General features: G+C 42.9%; 1 protein-coding gene across 1 annotated transcript; it reads right to left on the reverse strand.

Moving 5' to 3' along the window:
* Window positions 1–1,433: 1,433 nt before the first annotated feature.
* On the reverse strand, window positions 1,434–13,629 carry smg6 (SMG6 nonsense mediated mRNA decay factor). Its single transcript, XM_070982789.1, has 19 exons — window positions 13,528–13,629; window positions 9,687–12,111; window positions 9,316–9,508; window positions 9,038–9,148; window positions 8,734–8,840; window positions 8,249–8,327; window positions 7,891–8,001; window positions 7,223–7,438; window positions 6,544–6,605; window positions 6,258–6,403; window positions 5,805–5,918; window positions 5,123–5,297; window positions 4,385–4,604; window positions 4,024–4,200; window positions 3,678–3,839; window positions 2,930–3,074; window positions 2,472–2,731; window positions 2,238–2,319; window positions 1,434–2,135 (listed from the first exon to the last, which is right to left on the reverse strand). The coding sequence occupies exons 1-19, from the start codon at window positions 13,616–13,618 to the stop codon at window positions 2,005–2,007; spliced, it is 5,007 nt and encodes a 1,668-aa protein (XP_070838890.1). The 5' UTR covers window positions 13,619–13,629; the 3' UTR covers window positions 1,434–2,004.
* Between the last annotated feature and the right edge of the window lie 7,280 nt (window positions 13,630–20,909).

Consider the following 20,909-nt stretch of genomic DNA (forward strand, 5'->3'; position numbering starts at 1 on the left):
TCACATTTAGGTAAACATTTTTAATGATGAAAGATGGAAAAGTAATTGTGTTAAACGGATTATGCATTTACTTTGTTTGCTCCAACAATAAAACACTGCAGCAGTGCCATTAAACACGGTAGATTGTACTGAACACTACAAAAGCACCAGAACAGGAGCGGAAAAAAATATTAACCCTGTCTGTGATTAACAGATACAGAAAAACATCCACTGCTGACTGAAGTTGTACAAGCCGAGCTGAAAAGGTACAGGACAAATAGCAAACAAGGCAGCCACTTCTACATACAGCATTATTTTACATCCATATTATCAAACGCTGATGAGTGAATCATGAATTATGTATGATGTAACACAACAGAGGACGCAAGTGTAGATTACATCTATTTTGAGCATCCAGACACGGTCTCAAACGCACACAGAAACAAACACTGACATAACTCAGAATCACCTGAAGCAATGTAGCACAAGCAAAAATCCAAACACAAGTACTCCCTTTGCGTTAAATGTTTGTTGACAATGTGCCAGTGAGGTGCTGCTTGAATACAATGGAAATTTTACAGGCTATAATCTATGGTGGTATACCTCATGCAGTGTATTTCAACTGAGCGGATACTGGGAGTGGATAGAAGTGGAAACGTGACCTTGAGAAAAGGTCACACTGAACAGGAAAACAGGTATTGGTGATTAAAAACATTTCATTAAAAGGTGAATTGCTGTGGTGGTATGAAGCACAAGAAGAATGAGGAGTGCAACAATGAACAGAAAAGTGAGTGAATTATCACCAATGGCACTCGATAATAAAGTATCTGCAAAGTCACTGTCAAGGACCAAACCATCTCCAAACCTCGTGGCTATCAAACAGTATTTGAAAGTCTTTGTTCCAGTGATAGATGGGTGGAATTTCACTTAAAGTTGGTCAATGTAGCATAATCTGGAACTGAAAACTCACCACAAACTGAGTGGTCTTGATATGTACAATCTTACACATTTGTCATACTGCTCAAAAACCATATTTTGCAGGCGGGTTTGATTATAAAAAGAAAAAAAAGCTTATGGTTCACACTGTTTGGGAGGAGACTTTGCAGGTGCTTATTATCAGAGTCTTCAAAATGGAGAAATGGCCTCCAAGAAGGAAATAAAACTTTTTACACAAGTTCAAAAACAGGAAAAAACAAGAACATGAATAAAAATGAATGTTTTTTCGTTGTTCGCTGACTTTTAAAAACATTTTCTTACAATAACCTCATGTTAGCATCAAGCTGGAGGAACAACCCAAGTTACCAAACAGGCAACAGGCACTTCCTGGTTTAGCAGCAAATACCATACCTGCATAAAGGTGTTATGGTTGCAGAAGGGGTCTTGATTTAACAATCAGCCACTCTTTACTGTACTGACAAAGACCCTCCAGCTGTGCTTCTCTCCACCTAGCTTTCTCAGCTCTCATGTCGAGGCCAAAGCAGTCGAATATGACTGTGCCCTCGGAGATGTGTGAAAGTGCCAGTTATGGCCTTCATTACTGCTGTCTTTAATCAATTAAATGGCCATTAACACTCTCCCTCTCTCTGCCTCATGCTATCATTAGCCTCAAATTTTAATACTGCTTGCAGAGTACACTCACTAACTAGGAGCAGAGGCTCGAGGCTGGACCGCCACACAACTTCCAAAATCAAATCGCACCATTTTTACCTCCTTCTTCCCTTCCGATCCAGCCTTCCTGAGACGTATTAAGTCTCCCATGTCTCTTTCTGGACAAGCTCACTGATCTTAACACATACATACACACACACACTTCATCACGAGGGGGAAAAAGCTCATTGAAACCACCCTGCTCTCACTACATTTGCTTGTACTTCTTAAGAGGCGGTTCTTTGCTTTCTTCATCATTTCCTCTCCCCTGTTTTTGCCTCCTCTTCTTCTTCTCCTGCTTAAGTGTGTCTTCTCTCCTTGGCTGAGTGGCAAGCAGGCTTCAGCAGTTGGGTTCCTTTGATTCCAGCTTAGCCTGGTTCAGCCCACTTTGGCCCAGCTGAGGAAAGCGGGGATGTCTCGGACTGGGACGTTGCGGGTCAAAGCTTTGACACGCAGGTTACGGTCATCGGTAAGGAGTACCACCTCCCTCTGGAGCCTCACTGTCCCATCTGTGTTTGTGCAGGGGGAGGAGGGAGAAGCCAAAGAGTAGTAAGAGTTTGTCACTGTGCATGGGGACATATGAACACTGAATGACAGTCAATGTTCCTTACTTCTCTGATCAGGCATGAAATCCTTTGCCTTGTCTTTGCAGTAGTGGAGACAACAGGACAGAATCACATCATCATTGTTACCCTGAGGACGAACAGAAAACTAAGTCACTGAAAAATAACAAAAACATATAACAAATAGTAATGATCCACCGGCAGTAAACCACTGCTTGCCAGCAAAAGAAACCAGATTACCCAAAGGTAATAAAACAAAATAACAATAAAAAAACATCTCACCTGCTGTCCAGAGGTGTCTTCACTGCGGAAGGCAATAGACTCGAGCTGATTTCCTCTGCTTGTTAGCGCTCTGAGGTACGGTTCCTTGGCTTCAAATCCTTTCTCTAGGAAAGCCACAGCCAACCGGGCCTTCTCCTGAACAGCCCGCACATGTGTGCCACTAACATTGTAGCCCCAACCACCAGCGTTGCGCCCTCCTGACCCCATTCCTCCACCAAAGCTGTCCTGGCCTTTGGCCAGACCATCTAACTCTGTAATCACTGAGACAGAGAACACACAACACATCACATCACCAGTATACATTAAGAAAATTTTCCATTTCTACACTAAATGCCAAACATATATTCTGATTTCAAACATGTCACCAGAATTCAACCCTCCTTCGCCACTCTTTCTAGAGAGCATGCTCATCCTTTGATTTCTTTCCTCTTTTCTGTCTTCCTATCTTTCAGTCTTACCTATGAGCGGCACAACTATTATGTATGTTCCACACTGAAGGAGTTTCTTCAGCCCTTCCAAGTGATCAATGAATCCATTGGTATCTGGAACCAAAAACAGAGGCCTCACTTCCAGCTCCAACTGCCCACCTGTCTGTAGCACTGCCTGGAACACGAACACACACACACACACACACACACACACACACACACACACACACACACACACACACACACACACACACACACACACACACACACACACACACACACACACACACACACACACAATTAATTTTGACATGAACTCTGCCACAACATGGTATACAGTAACAGTTTACACCTGCCTGACTCAGGTGATACTTACTAAGACACAAGCCTGACCAGAAACAAAACATTTGAAATTCTTTCTACATCATCTGAAATGCTTATGCCATTCATACAATTCAGGGTCACTTCAAGCCCATAGTGGGTTTCCTTATGAATGGAAGGTTAACTTTTGTTTTATGAAATTTAGAATAATAATGTGGTGAAGTTGAGATTCAGTAAAACTCTATTAGCAACTGAACAGGTCATTTTGGTTGTTTTTATCTCTACTCTCGCAACTGTCTGTGGTGAGAGTGTCATTGAGCGGCATTTTAATATGTATGTAAGTGCTATATAAATAAAGTTTGATTTGATTTGATTTAAAGTTGCTACTATAAAATGTTAGACAAACAGAAGAATATTATTTCCTAGTTAGTTGTTAGGTAAGGTGTGCCAGTTTTACCTGTATTTTATCCCTGCGCTTCTGTTGCTGTGCCAGTTTGTTAGTGAGGGCGTGGCGTCGTGCCTTCAGCTGTCTGATGTCATTCTCACTATCTCCAGCCTCCTCGGCATCCTCTTCTCCTTCTGATGCGGAGAGAGAGGACTCCACTATGACATCATCAGCCTGCCAGACAGACGCAGACGTAGATAAGACACGTTGATTTTAGCATTTACATACATTTTAGCATTTACATACAATGTGCAGGTCAAATTTAAAAAGAACTGTAATCAGAGGTGAAAGGAACAGAGGGAGCAACATAAGTGAAGAGGAAAGGTTATTAGAGGGAAGGCAGGTTAAAGACCCTCACCTCTTTCTCTGTTAGAGAATCCTGCCTGGTCCTTGTATCCACAGTGTGGTTAGATGGAGAAGTTGCCACAGAGACATATTTGCCTCCCTTGAAGGCCAACAGAGGCTCTTCCTGTCCACACAACGCCTCCAGAAAGTACTTCAACACTGTGACTCTCTTACAATCTGCTGCTATTGCCTGAGGAAAGAGGGTGAAGGTATACATACATGTGAATAGAAAAAGGATGATTAAGGTAATATGTGAAATTCAGCACTCTGAAGGTGACAAAAGAATAACAGGTATTCAGTCATTTCACAGGAGCAGAAGTATGTTCCAGGGCTGCAGTGTGACAATATAATGAAATATTTGTCTTTCCACTCACCATGTCAGTGTGTCTGTCTGTGTAACAGGGCTCCTGTGGTGCAGCCAGCAGTGGGACAAAGCCGGCAAGTAGCTTGTCCTCCTTCAGCTGTAGCACAGTCAACTCCTCATCTCCTTCACTTTCGTCATTGTCGACTTTGTACAGCGGCACTTCACCGTGGTCCACACGTGCCAGCACGTTACACAGGTCAGCCAGGCACTGCCAAACGTCGGGGCAGCAACTTGATAGAGTGGAAAAAACACAGGTGTTGGTGAGGAATGCGCATCTTATAGAGCTACTGTCTGGTGTGTGTGGTTTGTGTAAACTTACCAGCAGAAGCCATGAATAGAACCAACACATTACCCTGAGATAGAAATGTAAAGCGGTTTCACAAGAAAAACCTCTAATGACCCACTGCCCACAACCTGTCAGCAACGGCAGGCAAAATTAGCAACTGGCTGCTGTGTGGCACATTTAGCAGCTAAAGAGCCAGATATTTTCCTCAGGAGATGGTAGAGACCAAAAACAGAGTTAAAAGAGAGTGAATACTCAACTTAAATTTATCAGGTCAACAGAGACAAGACTCCAAATGAATGATAATGTTACTCCGTAACTGCTGTGAAAGTATGTAGCTGTTTGCTAGCAGGTTCCCCATATCAACTTAGATAGGTGCAGATCTTTAAATGTTGTACTCACAATGTGTTTCTACTGCCCTCCAGTGGTCAAAAACATCAGTTACTGCAATTTTAAAGCTCTTACTCTATACTGCATGGTGGTGGGTTCCACTGGTCTGGGTGTCCCAACATCCAGTCAGACCAGACCTTGATGCTTGGTAGTAGTTCTCTAAGGTCCAAGGGGAAGGCAGAGACCCTCACCATACCCTCCAGCTCCTCCCCTTTACCCTCCTCTTCTCCATCTGCCATGGGAACTGGTTCTGAAAGAGTTTGTAAGTTTGTTAAAGACATTTGATACTAAACAATGAAACAAAAACAACTGGAACTCCCATTGTAAGGGAAATAGGATAATGTTTTAAGTCCAACGTGAACACAGCTGGAATCATTTTTATTACAATATGCCAACTCCTACTGCAGTTACAAAACTCATCCCGGTCAAAAACCATGTCATTTCTTAAATTAAAATTTAATTATTAGCTATTAATTAGCTCTATGAATAATTTCCACTGATATGCTGTGGGACTGTACAGGAATGTCTTGTCCTTTAATTGTTCAGCTGATACAGATGAAAACACCTTAACACTAATGCTGACCTTAATTAGTACCTGAATTGGATTAGTGTAGAACCACAACTTTGATCAATGCTGCTGATCTAATACTTCAACTGAACAACTATTTGTGAAGCTTACTCTGTGTTGTGTGTGTGTGTGTGTGTGTGTGTGTGTGTGTGTGTGTGTGTGTGTGTGTGTGTATGTGTGTGTGTGTACCTGCTGGAGTATCTCTGAGCAGCTCTGTGCAGCGCTGCACCAGCAGTGCAAACATGCCGAGGCCCAGGGCAGTGCTTTGCTCGTGTAAAACAGACCGCACATCCCCTTCTTCACCTGACAGAGACAAGTATTGGAAAGGGGACTTACTAAACATTATCAATATCACAAATGACTTGCAGCCCAGGTGCAACTGCATAACAAAGAAAAAGCAAGAGAGATTCCAAGTTGGTCAAACGTGCCAATGAGTTAACATTTTCTTAAACACATACACAACACAGGAAATGCATGTTAATCTCGTGAAAATAAAAAGAGTTGTTCCCCAGCCATGCATTTGCATTAATTATGAAGATTAACACCATGTGTTAAAGCTCTGAAGCAATATTTGTTGTTTAATGATGATAATAATGGTGTGTATGTGTGTGTGTGTGTGTGTGTGTGTGTGTGTAGTATTACCTCTGCTGTGGGCATTGTGTATGGTGAACATATTGATAGTGATGATCTGCAGCATGTGTGTGCTGCCCAGCAGGGAAGGGCCATGCTGCAGCAGCATCCTGAACTCCTGCAGAACACGGCTTGCCACTCCAGGGAAGGACTCCATGCTGAATAGGTAAGACACGCACGGTCATAAAAATAGAGAAAAAACAGACACAAAAGCACAGAAAAATAAAAAATTCAGTTTATACAGTATTCCCATTCGATCCATCAAATTCAGTACTGGAATACAGGAGACATTACTCACCCCACTTTAGTGAAGAGCTTCCCATGTGCATGCAGGAAACTCAGACTGAATCTCTTATTTAGCTGGAGAAAAGAGAAGGAGAAAGCCAGAAGTATTACTAACCTCTGGGCAACAGTTTTATTTAGCAACAAACTCGTGAGCACAGCGCATGACAAGAAAACACAAGTCCTCATCCATGGACAAAACACAAGGAGAGGTTTGGAGCTGATGTCATCATTTAAATGCGCCCGGGAATTTGAACAATAGGGACGGGAGGAAATGGACTGAATGGCTATTGAAGCCGGAAAGAGCAAAGAGGATATACAGATGCCTCTATCGACAGGATACACTGACAGATAGTGAACAGAGGCAGACGCAGTGGAGAGAGACAACATACATTTGTCAAGAAGTCAAGAAAGTAAGTACAAAAAGCTACTTCCCACATTTTGGGGATATTTAAAGCTACTATTAACATAATCACAGCATGTCAAAAAACACCTCTGTGTCTACAGACACTCTCTAAGTATTCTGCAAAAAAAAAAACATGGAGAACACCTGTTAAAAAATCTGCACAGTGTTTTTGAGTGCATACGTGTAAAGACACATGTGAGACTCTATGTACGTGTGTGTGTGTGTGTGTGTGTGTGTGTGTGTGTGTGTGTGTGTGTGTGTGTGAGAGAGCGAAAGAAAGGGATCTTACATCACTAGCACTGAGGCTGCCCAGCTCTCCGTCCTGCTCGGAGTCTCTGCTGGATTCACTACCTCCTCTCTGTGAGGATGCCGCTGCCGCTTGTCCACTGGGGCGAATCCAAACCTCCACACGTGCTCCATCTTCCCCCCTTCCTCTTCCTCTTACTGCTGGACCCCTGGAGCCCCCTTCATGCTCCTGCCTCCGTCTTCGCTCAAGCTGCTCAGCCTGCAAGAACAAAGTCTGTAAACAAGAAGCACCTGCACTGCCTAAGTCAACAAAGTCTTTATATTTGTCTTTATTTAATACATGTTAATATGTATATGAATTCATGGTTCATGATAAAATAAGTCAGTGTGTGTGTCTTGAACAAGTATAAATGCAATATGAGTTATAAATCAAAACAGTAATACAATTATTCAGGCAGCCCAGCTACATTGACAGTTAATTTCTTAATAACCTTTTGAGATTATACTTCTGTCAGACCACTTTTCTTCCAACCAATAATTAATGTCCACTAACAAACCACAACAGTTCATTTCCATGGTTCTGACTTTCAGTATCTATGAGTGTATCAGATTCAAGGCTGTGCACTTATGTTAGAACTGAAGTGACCTTCAAGGTTTTCAAGCCAAGAAAAATCATCTGACTCAAGTTAATGACAGAAATGTGTGTCTCGCCTTTCGCTTTGCTTCCTCAAACAGACTCATCAGGCTTTCCTTTGCAGTCAGAATGGGGTTGGAAGCTGCCAAACTGCGCATGTAATAATACACAGCATCCAACTTCCGTTTCTGTAAGTGAGAGAGGTGGGAAGAGAGTGAGAGGAGGGAGGTATCCTACAACAAGGACACACTGGGCAGGCACAAACAGACCATTACTCAAAGTACAGCTGTAGAATTCAATCGTCTCGGGGACATGCCTGGAGAAATACAGTCACAAAAACCAGCTATTTAACTCCAGTGATGTAATTGTGCCCGCACAGATCCTTTTCAGCTAACTCTGAACTTTCCATCCCTACTTAAGCAAAGTATCACTTACTGTATAGACTGCCAGCAGGGCAAGCTGGTTATATGGCCGTCCATTTTTGGGGGCAATCTGCTGGGCTTTCAGGTACCAGCTAAGAAAAAAAGAAAGACGGAGTTATGAGATACCACCAGAGGAACACCACGGAAGATTTCGCCTTTGTTTTCTGGTTCTACCTTAGAAATTATGAGGTTCTCATCTAAACAGTCACATGCAGCTAGAAAGGAACTTTCTCAGTTATGCTCTAAAGTTTCTTGTCGTCAGCAGCTAGCATCTCAGGAAAAAAAAACGTACAGGAACTTTCTCTAGGAGGAAAGGTGGAAAAATTGTCCCACAACAAAAGGCTAAGTCCTGACCCCTCGTTCTTGGACTTAAAAGTTACCAGACATGGACAACGTAACCTCCTGACATCAAATATATAATGACAACACACATCCTGTACTTTTCCATGCCAAAAAGGAAATTCACAGTACCCAGAGAATGCTCGGATTACAGCCTACCTGCGAGCCTTGCCGTAGTTTGCCGAATCACTGGCTTGCTCCCGGTAACGTGCAATATCTCCCTGACAAATCATGCAGCGCTGAGCACTGATCAGTGCATACTTTACCTGAAAGAGACAGAAACACACGAAAATGTTTAACAATCACTTGAGCCAAAGTTCAGTTAGGACATCACTGTTAACACAATTAACAAGTAGTAAACCATTAACATGCTTTTAGAAACTACAATGTTAGTAACATAGAAATGTAATCACTGCCTGGCTCAATAAATTTGAGACACACACACAGCCTAAAATGAGTTTACCGTTTTGCGTAATGGCCGAGTCCTGATAGCCATGCCATCCATGTAATCCTCTAATTTAAACTGGTATACTGTCTGCAGCTTCTGAAGCAGCGCATCAAAGAATAGTGCTCCCTGTAAAACAGACAATAATCATAATGCACAAGTGAAGTTACACTCATTAATGTACGTATGTATACAAACATGCAAACTTCACTTCAGCTTTTCCTCTCATTCAGAATCCTATAAAAAAGTGACTTAGTGAAATCCTACTCTGTCCAAATTTCGCACACATTCCTTACCTCATCCAGCAGTGTGAGCAGCATGTTCCTAATGTGAGGGGTGTTGTCATAGGTGGGGTCTTTGAGAAGCTGCCTGAAGCGCTCTATGACCTGGTAAAAGACGTTCTTCCACAGAGCCTGATCCACATTCTGAGAGTCTGACAACTCGATGTCTGTCAGGATCATGTGCTCATATAGTCCCAAAAGGTCAGCTCTAGAAAACAGGAGGGCAGGACAGTGCACTTTCAATATGCCAGCTGAATCTGCTCTGTTGATTTTATCATTAGTTAGTCCCAAGGGGCAACTGACAGCCAAACAAGTAGCATGAAACAAAAGAGTAAAACTTAAAGCACACACACACAAAACACACATCTTTTCCCCTGCATCCTCACCTGAGCTGGGCCATGCGATCCAGTCCATCAGCACTCACTCTGTCTCTGGACAGCAGGTTACTGAGCTGGAGCTCCTGTGCATCCGCAGCCCTCAGCAGCCTCCCCAGCTCCCCTCTGGCTTGGTGTTCCGCTTCTTCAAATGTCACAGCACCTCCTGCACCTGACTGCGAATAACCTGCTCCCCTGTAACTCCCACAGAACTGACCCACACCCGGACCCGCGTACATACCGTTTGTGGGAGCCATTTGGTAGGGCCCCACATGATAAGGGTATGGATAGCGCGGACTAGTGACAGTGCCAGGATCGTGTGGGTTGCTGGTTGGCATGGGGTAGCAGTAGGGGTTGTCAGAGTTTTGGAATTTGTAGTAGGCCATGGTAGCAGCCTGCTTGGATCGAAAGTGCTCACCCTGCGGGACCGGAGGGCTGCCTGCTACCTCATCGTCCGTGTCCAGAAAGTGAAGTTGTCCATATCCAGTTCCAGTCTGAAGATACACAGGCTGCTGGAGAGATGAATGTTGTGAGGATTGGGCGCTGGTCAGAGCTGGTTTCTGGTCAGGGTTATTTGGATCCCAGAGTCGTCTCACTCCTCCTCCTCTGCCTCCTCTACTCCTGGAAGCTGCTCCTCCTCTAATTCCACCAAAAAGAAGCCTTTGCCCAACCTCAGGTGAATTAGAGATGTCTGTACGGGCTGGAAGCACCAGGATACCCCCACCTCTGCCACGAGGGACCGAGCCCTGCTTGTGATGTTGTGCAACCCCACTATGTGATGAGGTACCTGACTGTTTTTCTAGAGAAACTCTTAGGATTCCCCGACCTCCACCTTTGTTTCCCTTCGGTCTGTTCCTTTCGTCCCTCCTTCTCTCTGCACTTAGCTCTTCCTCTCCACCTCTTCTTCTCCTCCTTCTATCTTCTGCTATGTCACTCATCTCACTCCCTTCCAGTGATTCTGTCGAGGATTCCCCGTTGGTGGTCCAGCTATGTAAATGACTCCTTCTTCCTTCCCCTCTATTACCCATCCCCTCTCTGTTATTGTGCCGAGTCTCCAAGCGTGACCACTTGGTACTTTCTACATCCTTTCCTAGTCCAGGACCATCCAGGCTGGTCACACTGCTGGCTGAGCTACTGCTGTAAGTTCGATTCCGTGAGCGTCGAATATCTGATTTGGAATAGCGTTTTGAAGTTGGTGTTGTGATGTTTGCATTGGATTGCTTTTTATCACCTCTCTCCATGGCCCTGTCTACGTATCCTTGTGTCTTAGCATCTTTCTCAGCATCTCTGGATCGACTGTTGTTGTTGTTGTTATCTCCTTTTCTGCTTTCTCTGCGATTCTCTCTTCCTTTGCTTTGATGTGTCTCTCCTGTCTTACCCGGTTTGTTATCCCTATCCGCTTCTGCTGTTCTTTTGTCTCTCTCCCTCTCAGCTTTCCCCCAGTCACTCTTTCCTCCACCACCTACTTCATCTTCTGCTCTTCTGGAATCCTGATTCCTCTCTTTTTCTTTCTCCCCTCCTCTTCTCCTGCGGCTTCCCTTTTCCCTCTTCTTCTCTACCTTTTCTTCCACTTCTTTTCTTCCTCCCTCTTGGCCTCTCTTTTCCTTATCAGTTGTTTCTCCCGTCCTGCAGCTTAACTCGTCAACAACTCGGCCTTCACATCCAACTTTACCCTTTTCTTTGACGCTGAGCTTTTCTACTTTGTTTGTAATTTTTTCCACTGAAGCATCCGAGGGTAAAGGAGGCTTTTTCTCATCTCGGCTTCCTTTCTTTCTGTTTGTCTCACTGGACAGTTTTACTTTGTCCTGTTTACCCTTTCCTTCATCTTTCCCTCCCTGTTTCTGTGTAGATATTTTATTGTTCCCCTCCCTTTCCCCCGTACTCAGCTGGGACTCTGGTTCAGTTTTCTGCTCATGCTTCCGTGAGGGAAGCTTATCTTGCTCTCTTCCAACACCACAATCCTTCCCTTGAATGTTTCTTCGGCTCCCAGGTTGATAAAATTCTTGATCTGGTTTGCGAGTTTTCCTTGTTGGCTTAGCAGCTCCAGCAGGTTCCTGGTGTTCTCTTTCATTTTCAGCAAAGCCTTTAGCTTGATTTGTTTCTGCTTTAGCCTGTGACTGGCTGCCTTTTCCACAGTTTTGAGTGTTACTACCATCGCCTCTCACCCTGTCTTCTTCCTTTTTGTCAGTACCTGTTCCACCGTCTCCACATCCTTGTCTCTCTAAAACTTTTTCAGCCACATCCTTTTTCTCACTCTGTGGTGGCTGCTCATGCTCATATGAATCAGTGGCCAGGGAATCACCTTGACCAGTTTCTGCCTCCTCACTGTCACGATGACGCCGTCCGTGTCCAGGTACTGACTGGTAGCGCTGCAGATCAGGGCGCTTTCCTTCACGCCTCCTTTGCTGCTTGTGCACGCGATGCTCCTGTTGCTCCTCTGCAGAAAGAAAAAGACACAGAAAGAAGAAATTAAGATGGTGAAAAGCAAAGTTGGTAATCAACAACATAGATGGGTTTTGGGTATAATGATTAAGGCTGTCCTGTTCTGTTTGAGTTTTCTTATTAAGAAATCCCTTGAAAAGAACAAATTCATCAATGCCTTAGACTGTCAGTACTCTCTGACTTCCCTACCCTGACTCTGGCGCTGAGACCGCAGCTCATTTATACCCACTGAGGACGTAAATCTGAACAGATCGATCACAAATAAATAATTTCTAAAAAGGGCTCAATAATAAATTTAATCAAGAGGTCACTTTAGTTTTTAGTAAATATTACTTAGACAGGAGTAAAAAGCGCATTTGTTGGGAATAATTTACAGCTGTGATCAATATGCATTTGTTGAGCTGGCAAGTACTGAGAGCAGCAGCATTGACTCAATAAATTACAGTCCCTATGTTCATAATAACAAAAGAACATGTCACCAAGTACAGTGGACTGCCTCACTGATGTGTTTTTAATAGTTTTTGGACAACAACCAAGGGCTATGACACTGAAGGATGAGCTAGATCAGCCTGTTTTCCGTTGGATTTGTTGTCACAGGAAAACTAAAGAACACCATCGTGCTTATTCGTTGAAGTTCTGCCTTTCTGGAACCAAGTCGCTGGAAATGTAAACGTTTTAGATGTTCAGAATCAGGACCAAAGAGGAAAACATACGTATACTTGCCATAACATGAGAATTCATCTATCAACATCACTATTTTGACGACTTTTTAATTTGAGTCTTCAAATGAACCGTCCATTCTCTTCAGCAGAAAACATTAATTGTAATGATTGATAGTTATTTCTCTAAAGTTAGTGTGTAAAGTGCATCACATTGCAAAACTTAAACACAGACAAAGAAAAAGCAACTTTTCCAGAATAAAAATTACAACAGTAAAACAATACAATCTCATGAATCTATAAATGAAAGTCAGCGTCAAAAATAAAATAACAACCAGTGATAAATATGATGTAAAAACCAGTTATAACGGTAAACGATGTCAGGAGTCGAGCTCATCAGTAGCAAAATCATACAACGTTACATACAAATTACTTGCACAAATGTAATAAAAAGTAGAGGAATGAAACAGAGGAAACGATCCGATGAATGTTAAAAACAGGGTTAATTCGTCACAACAGTCGCAGATAACTTATCTAGTGTTGTTGCGGTTAAAGGGGGCGTTTAAAACAGAACGCGCGAGAGCAAAGAATGGACAGGTAGATAGATAGCTTGCTAGCTAACAACATTAGCTGGTTACAAACTTAGCGACTCCGTATGTTACTTTCAGCTAACTTGGGATACTTCTTCGTTTCAAGTTATCGACTTTTTCGCGAATGTATTCCTTTCAAGCACCTAGTCCACTTCCTCTCACCTTTCTGAAAGTCCGTAATATTGATTGAATTCGACGCTTCAGCACGGAGTTCCGCAGCTGAGATTCGCACTCTGTCCAGTTCGTTCGCCATCTTTGCTTTCACTAAAACAAACACAACAAGTATGGTGGCTCAACTGGTTCAAACATATTCACCGTGTGACGTTAGAGCAAAGGCTGTCGGGTAATGCAGTACGGCCCCCCCTTTCAACGTAATCTGTTAATTTTCTTTATTTTGGTAAAAGCAGCAACATTAGAATATTGAAATATTCCATAACAAGTAAAACTCCTGCATTAAGATTTTACAAATATACTACTATTTCAGTACTATTAGGTAACAACAAATTTCACTGTTTAAGCTGAACGACAAAAATAATTTGTTATTGTTTCGTAGTACACAGAATATTGTATTTTTTGTTTATGTCTATGTTTAGATAGATAGATAGATAGATAGATAGATAGATAGATAGATAGATAGATAGATAGATAGATAGATAGATAGATAGATAGGATTTCAGAACAGGCAGCATATATATATATATATATATATATATATATATATATATATATATATATATATATATATATATATATATATATATATATATATATTATTGCATCTTTTAATCTTTATTTTATTTTGTTTTATTTTATTTTACTTGATTTTATTTTAGGTTGTTCAGTGTGGATTATGTCCCGCCTGTTCTGAAATCCTTTTATTGTAGTGAGCTGATTAACAAATAGGCACAATATCTTTCCATCAATCCTGTTTATGCAGACATAGATATGTTATTTTACAAGGGTGTTTGATAATGATTGCACAAAGTTGTCCCCTTTTACACCAGGCTAAATGTAATGTTATAATTATCTTTTCAGTTAAACTCTTGTTTCATTTTAAAATGACTTAAGTCTATAATTTCTAGAAAGATTTTCTCTTATAATTTCACAAAATGTGTGTCATTCTGAAATATGTTGTTATGTAATTATTACGTAGGCCTTGACCTAAATATGAGGCCTGGATAAGGGGGCTTAAAGGTCTGCACATTATATAAAGAAGCAGACAGTTATCCTACATACATACACACCCTCAGTTCTACACAATATCCACTAGATGTCAGGATAGATTACTTATTCTCATGTCTTGCCCAACCGTCCTGTTGTCCAACCCTCTTTGGACTGGCCCAGCAACGAACTTTCTCTCATCTACTTTTGTTTTCCATCAAGGTAATTTATGTCCATGTGGTCCAACATTTCCTCCCAATTACATCTTTTTTCTTGTCCTGTCTGCATTCATGACTTTGATGTGAACTGACAAATTGCATGAGGAGGTGTGGAGGGAAATTGCAGAAACAAATGGCAGAAAGATACACAGAAAGTCTGACTAGCGCATGTGTATGTGTGAGCATATGAGGTGGAGAATTCATGCAGACATCATTGGTGTGGCTGATGTGGCTGACGCTAGAGTAAACAGCTTCATTTCCCTAGCAACACCAAATTAAAGGGCCAGAGTCTCTTGTCCTTCCTACAGATCTCCCACACATGATTCTTCATCCAGAGCCAAACCTCCTCTTTGTCCACACACACGTTCCTTCATCCTGTCACTAAATAATTCATCCAAGGTGCTTGGCTTGCTTCTTTAGCATAGTAATGAGGAACGTCTCCACATACTTACTGTATGTGTGTATAGATTACTTCTTACAGTAACAGAAGTTACTTCCGCCAATCTAAGCTGTACCACCAAATCAAAAAGCTGGCAGGCAGCAGAGAGAGGACATGCAGGCTGCGAAAATCAGGCTAATTACACACATCTATAGGTAATTAATTCATTCATGAAATTTTCTGTTTATTCCAAAGTGTTTTAATTGTTGTTTTAATTGATTTTATTAATTAAATATATATGTTATGTAAAGCACAGAAAAGAAAGGTGCAATACAAATCAAGAATAAACTAAGATCAGATCATTATGATTATTTTCATCATTTATCATTATCATCATTATTATCCTTTCATTCCTGTCATTAACTCTTTCTCTGTTTTTCTTTTTGTTATCACAGTTATTTATACATGGCATAAATAAGTGACATGCCACATTGTGTATGAATGCAGAATACTGGTGTGATGTAGTGCTAACAGTGTCTCTTGATGAAGCACCGGCACACCAGGGGTTGTAGAATGTTTCGTGTCTGCAGTGGAGAGGTGTGTGAGACAGAGAGGGGGGCTGCCGGAAGTGGTGGGCGTGTGTCTCCCTGCGTGTGTGAGAGAGAGAGTCAGTAAGTGTGTGTGTGCCTCTGTGCGTGTGCGTATGTGTGCAGAGTTCTGATTGTCAGTGCTGCACCACAGTGCAGGTGGAGCAATGCAGGATGATAAGAGACACAGAAGGACAGAGGAGGGGAGGCAGGGAGGTAGTGAGGGAGGGAAGGAGGGAGACAGAGAGAAAGAGGAAGCAAGGGAGAGAGGTGAGGAGGCATGATGCAGGAGGAGAGGAGAGACTGTGAATACAGATGAGAAAAAGCGGGGGAAGCAGGGAGTTTTTGCAGGTGAATTTCTGACACCAGGGGGTTTCTCCAGCCCAATCATATCTCGATCTCTCCTGCCCCCATCTCATTTTCTCTCTCTCCCTCTCTCTTTCTGTCTGTCTCTCTGTCTCCCCCCACTGGGACACTGGGAGGTGGGAGGAGATGACTTTTAGAGATGACTGGAGTGGAGGAGGAAGAGGAGGAGGAGGACAGATGGGGGAATACAGTCAGCAGAGAAAGGTGGAGACAAGAGCGGGACATTGTGGTTGAGGCTGGAGCAGAATGAAAATGCTGGAGTTGAAAAGTGGGTAACAAATAAAAGAGAATGAAAACGGCAGGGAGATGAAAGTGTGACGACTGAAATGGAATCCACATCTCAAGTAGTGAGAGAGACAGACACGAAAGAAGGCATGAGTGTGTGTGCAGGAGAGACAGACAGAAAGACAGAGAAAGAGAGTCTGAGGCCAGAGGCTTGTGTGACGCATATTTGCTGGCACTAGATGTTTGGAGTATATCCATTTCAACTGGTTTTAATGTATAATTCACAAAAAAGAGGGAGGGACGGGAAGGATGAACGAAATGATGATATGAGTTGGAGTACATGGAGTGGTGCGTCAATAGTCCGACTGTAACAGTGGAAGTCCGACTGTAACAGTGGAAGCCACTGACTGCATTTCATGACCTCATTAGATGGAAGTTGTATTAAATGCATTAATCAAAGAACAAAGCTATATGTCATGACTCCTGACTCTGCTGTGCACAAACTACATTACATCTTCAACGCTAAATGAACAGTTTTCGCCTTATTTCTCATTAAGTAGCTTCAGGGTTGCTAAAATCATCTTATTCCACACGGTCCGTTTAGTCTGATTGAACATGAATGTTTTAATGGCTGCACCTTTCCATCAATATTTCTCATGATGCTCTTCTCCCCAAAATACAGCTTCACACATGTAGTATTTTATAACTTTGTGTGGAATTTTCATTGCAAAGTTCTGTGTGTTTGAACCGCATTTGGCTGCAGGCGAGCAGAGAAGAAGTTCAAGAGTAGCCTCCAGTATTAAGGTGCCACTATCTGGAAGCAGTGAGACAGGCTTATGTGGGAACTCACTAGTCTACAGGCTTTTAACTGTTGTTTTAACTGACTGTTTTTTAATGTATGTATCCAGCACTCCCTGGAAAGCAGCACTCACGTTTCCAGTTTGTAATGACTGCCCCACTGGCAGATCAGTGAGTTTTAAGGAATTTTACATGGAAGTCCCTGCTTCATTTTCACCAGGCTCTCTATATGCAGTATATACAACATGAGGGCATGGCGTGGACTTTGACACGTGAATATAAACACATATGTCACTCCTGGTGATCTGTGCTAAAAGTTCCAATGATCCCCACGCTGAACTCCTGCAAACTGATGCACTCTCTCGCTCGAACACTGACACCCCCTTCCAACACATGCACAAACGACTGCCCACGCCTGCACACACACAAACACGCGCATACAGCTGGCATTGCATGTTAATTCCATTCAGCATATGATTTTGGCATAATGTTGTGAAGTTCTGTGTGAGTCACTGTTGGAGTTGCAGCAGATGAGAAGAGATGGCATATGACTTTGCAAAAGGACAGCCCGTCTCGGCATCACTTGCCACAGATGCTCTGCAAATGTAATGAAATCAGGGTAATAACCTTGTCATGTCATCTCAGGTAAGTCAATTTTGCTGGAGCCATTTAATTGGCTCCGGTGGATGAGGAACACATGTCAAGGCAGGAAGTACATACGCCATTACATGCTTCTTCCTCCCCCTCCGTCACACAACATTAAAAAGACACACATATTCAAAGTTTCTGAGAAGATATGGGTTCACAGTGTCTGTCTCTGCTTAGGCGGTGTGTGTGTGTGTGTGTGTGTGTGTGTGTGTGTGTGTGTGTGTGTGTGTGTGTGTGTGTGTGTGGGTGGATGTTGGGTTGCTGTTGCGTGCGAGTGTGGGTTTGTGATCTCACAAATCTTGTAGGCAAGAAGAGCACGGAGACAGTGGAGGGAGCGGCGTGGGGGCGAGAGGGGTTTCACTAATGTACACCCACTCTTCCCAAACCTCCATCTCACTCCGACACACACCCCCACCAACACTACACGCACACACACACACACTCACAGACACACACACACACACACACACACACACACACACACACACACACACACACCCACACACACACACACACACACACACACACACACACACACACACACACACACACACACACACACACACACACACACACACACTCCTCCTCCTCCTCCTCCTCAGTTCTCCTTTGACAGAATCCTCATTACGGGCACGTTTTGGCAGCATAGAGCCTTCCTCCTCCTCCTCCTCCTCCTCCTCCTCCTCCTCCTCCTCCTCCTCCTCCTCCTTCTCTCCCTCCCTGTCTCCATCCCTCCGCTCCTCTCTCCCTCTCTATCTGTTTCATTTGCTCACTCTCTCTCGCCCTGCTCATTGCGTTCGAGCCAGCTTGGCAATCAAAGGGAGAGAAAACACAAATGAGAGCGGAGGGGTGGGGGTGCGGGGTGGGGGGAGAGGAGGCTCACTGGGATTTCAGTATGAGTCAGAATGGGAGAAGGGGAGGTGGGAAGGCAAGGTAGGCGGTTGTGAGGAGAGAGGAGAGTGTATGGGAGGGATGAGGTTTTTTTTTTCTTTCTCTCTCTTATCTGACTGCATTCTCTGTTTGGAATACAGATGAGGAGATAAAAAGAAAGCCAACAACTGGGCATGACAGACAGATGAGAGGTTTGAACAGGAAATAATCTGCATCCTGATTCACAGTCAAGCTTCCAGACCGAAGCTGAGCACTGAATATGAGTTGAAGGCGGCCGGCCAGTGGGATAATGGCTTGGTGTCAAAGCAAGAGGCAAAAGGTTAACAAGCTGAAGACGTAATCAGTAGGATGAAATCAAAATTGCTGAAAAGAAGAGATAAAGAAGATGTTTGTGTTTATGGCACTGTGGGGCCAGTAATGGGAGGGAGTGGAAGATTAAGGAGGGAGTAAGTGAGGAACAATTTCATTCACACTATTTCAATCACTCAGCCCCCCCCCCCCCCCCCCCCAACCCCCACACATACTCACTTGCATATTCATGTGGGGTGTAGCATGATGAAATTGACTTGTGTATGCTTGTGTACACACACTTGCACAACACTTACCCTCTGCTGCACGTCAGCACATTTATATTGCTGTTTGGCTGCAGTAAGTGGAGATCTGAGGCCCAAGGTTGAGAGATTCACGCTCCTCCTCCTCTGGAATAATTTCTGAGATGAGTTTACTCTAAACGTAAGATGTAATAACAGAGTGAATGACATCTAATGTTGTACTTGCCTCTGTGGGTGTATTGTTGTCCTGATTTCTTATCATGCTGGAAGGATGGAGCTGTTTTCTGTTAAGTGATACGCACACACCCCAGTAAGCTGCCTCTAGTTGGGATATGAATGTAGATTTTACAGTCATGGCCAGAGTGAGCAGTGGTCAATACATTTGTTCATATTGTGTCATCCTTCAACCATTTTCACAAGCAAAGTATCTTAGATCTCTTCATTAGAGACAAAATGATGTCCACATTTAAGTAAACATCTGTATTCTTGACCTTATTATTGTAGTACTACAAAAATGTGTCAGTTATGCAACAATTCAACCTCGCAAAGTGTTTGAAATATGTTAACTTCTCATAATCTAGCCATTAAAGAAAGAAACCCCCAAGATAGTTAGAACTGTCCACAATCCCAGTCATAAGATCCAAGCACTAGGCCACCAGGATGTCCCACGTGTCCCTACGTTTAATAAGATTAATTTCCAGGCAGAGTGCTGAAGGTGCTTTGTTCTTAAATAGCAAGCAACTTCCGCTACCTGTCATCGGGTGTACCTTCTTGGGGTCAGTCCACTGATATTTAATTAATGATTAACCTTGTGGGCTTAGAGTGTTTGACTAAGATATTACTTCTCTTTTTGTAAGATTGTAAGGTTTCCACCATGATCCTGAGAAAATGTCCCCATTTTGCAGCAGTAGGCCGATCGCGAACAGAAACTGTGACTGTGGTAAAATGTTCTCAAGGTTAAGCTTTTGACCACATCCCATGATCTTCTTCAGTGCGTGGCATGTGCTCAGGTGTCATCAGTGCAGGACTTTGGTCACTTGATAAGTGGGGAGAGACTGTCACCCCTGTCTGTTCAGTTAAGCACTGCTGTGGGATATGGTTGAAACGTCTGGGAAAAGCAAAGTAAATACACGAAACTCGAGTGTTGAATATTTTAGCACTGTATTCTCAAACTCCAAGCTCAGGAAACTGGATTATTTGGTTTTGGAGTCCTGGCAGCCTCTGGTGAAGATTGAGGCCCAATGAGAATGACCTTAGTAACATTGAGAAACAGCACATCATCGCTACAGGCTGTCGCCCTGCTGTTCAGGTCAATGAGGCGTTCAGGATGCTGCAATGGGCTTGTGTTTGTTGTTTTTATGGTAAGTTCAGAAACATTTTTATAGCTCAAAATTAATTACATCATGAGTGTAATAAAGCAGAACTTATTTTTAAAGGTTTCAAATTACACCTTGGAGTGAAGAGACATCATTCAACATCTGCTGGTGTAGGTCTGTGGCTTCAACTGTGGAATCTGGCTACTTTTAAATCATAAGAATCAAAGGAAAGGGAGGGCGGAAGGTTTCCCTTCAGATTGCAGTGGCTACCTCTAAAATGATATTTCTTTGGTTTGGATTTTACTTTAAATTGAGGGTTGAATTACAAATTATAAGCTTTTTTTTTCTTTTGAAATCCACAGTGAATAAGAATGAAATCATCCTCATTTTATTCAGTGATGCCT

The sequence above is a fragment of the Chaetodon trifascialis genome, chromosome 16 (genome assembly GCF_039877785.1).
Source record: "Chaetodon trifascialis isolate fChaTrf1 chromosome 16, fChaTrf1.hap1, whole genome shotgun sequence".
Classification (NCBI taxonomy): Eukaryota; Metazoa; Chordata; class Actinopteri; order Chaetodontiformes; family Chaetodontidae; genus Chaetodon; species Chaetodon trifascialis.

Bases quoted from the DNA above. Each gene is read 5' to 3' on its own strand.
- smg6 (XM_070982789.1), bottom strand. From the start codon at position 13,618: ATGGCGAACGAACTGGACAGAGTGCGAATCTCAGCTGCGGAACTCCGT. The intron at 6,606-7,222 runs GTAAGATCCCTT...TCTTTTCTCCAG, and splicing joins GCAGCCTCAGTGCTAGTGAT to CTAAATAAGAGATTCAGTCT. The intron at 6,404-6,543 runs GTGAGTAATGTC...TTACCTATTCAG, and splicing joins AAGCTCTTCACTAAAGTGGG to CATGGAGTCCTTCCCTGGAG.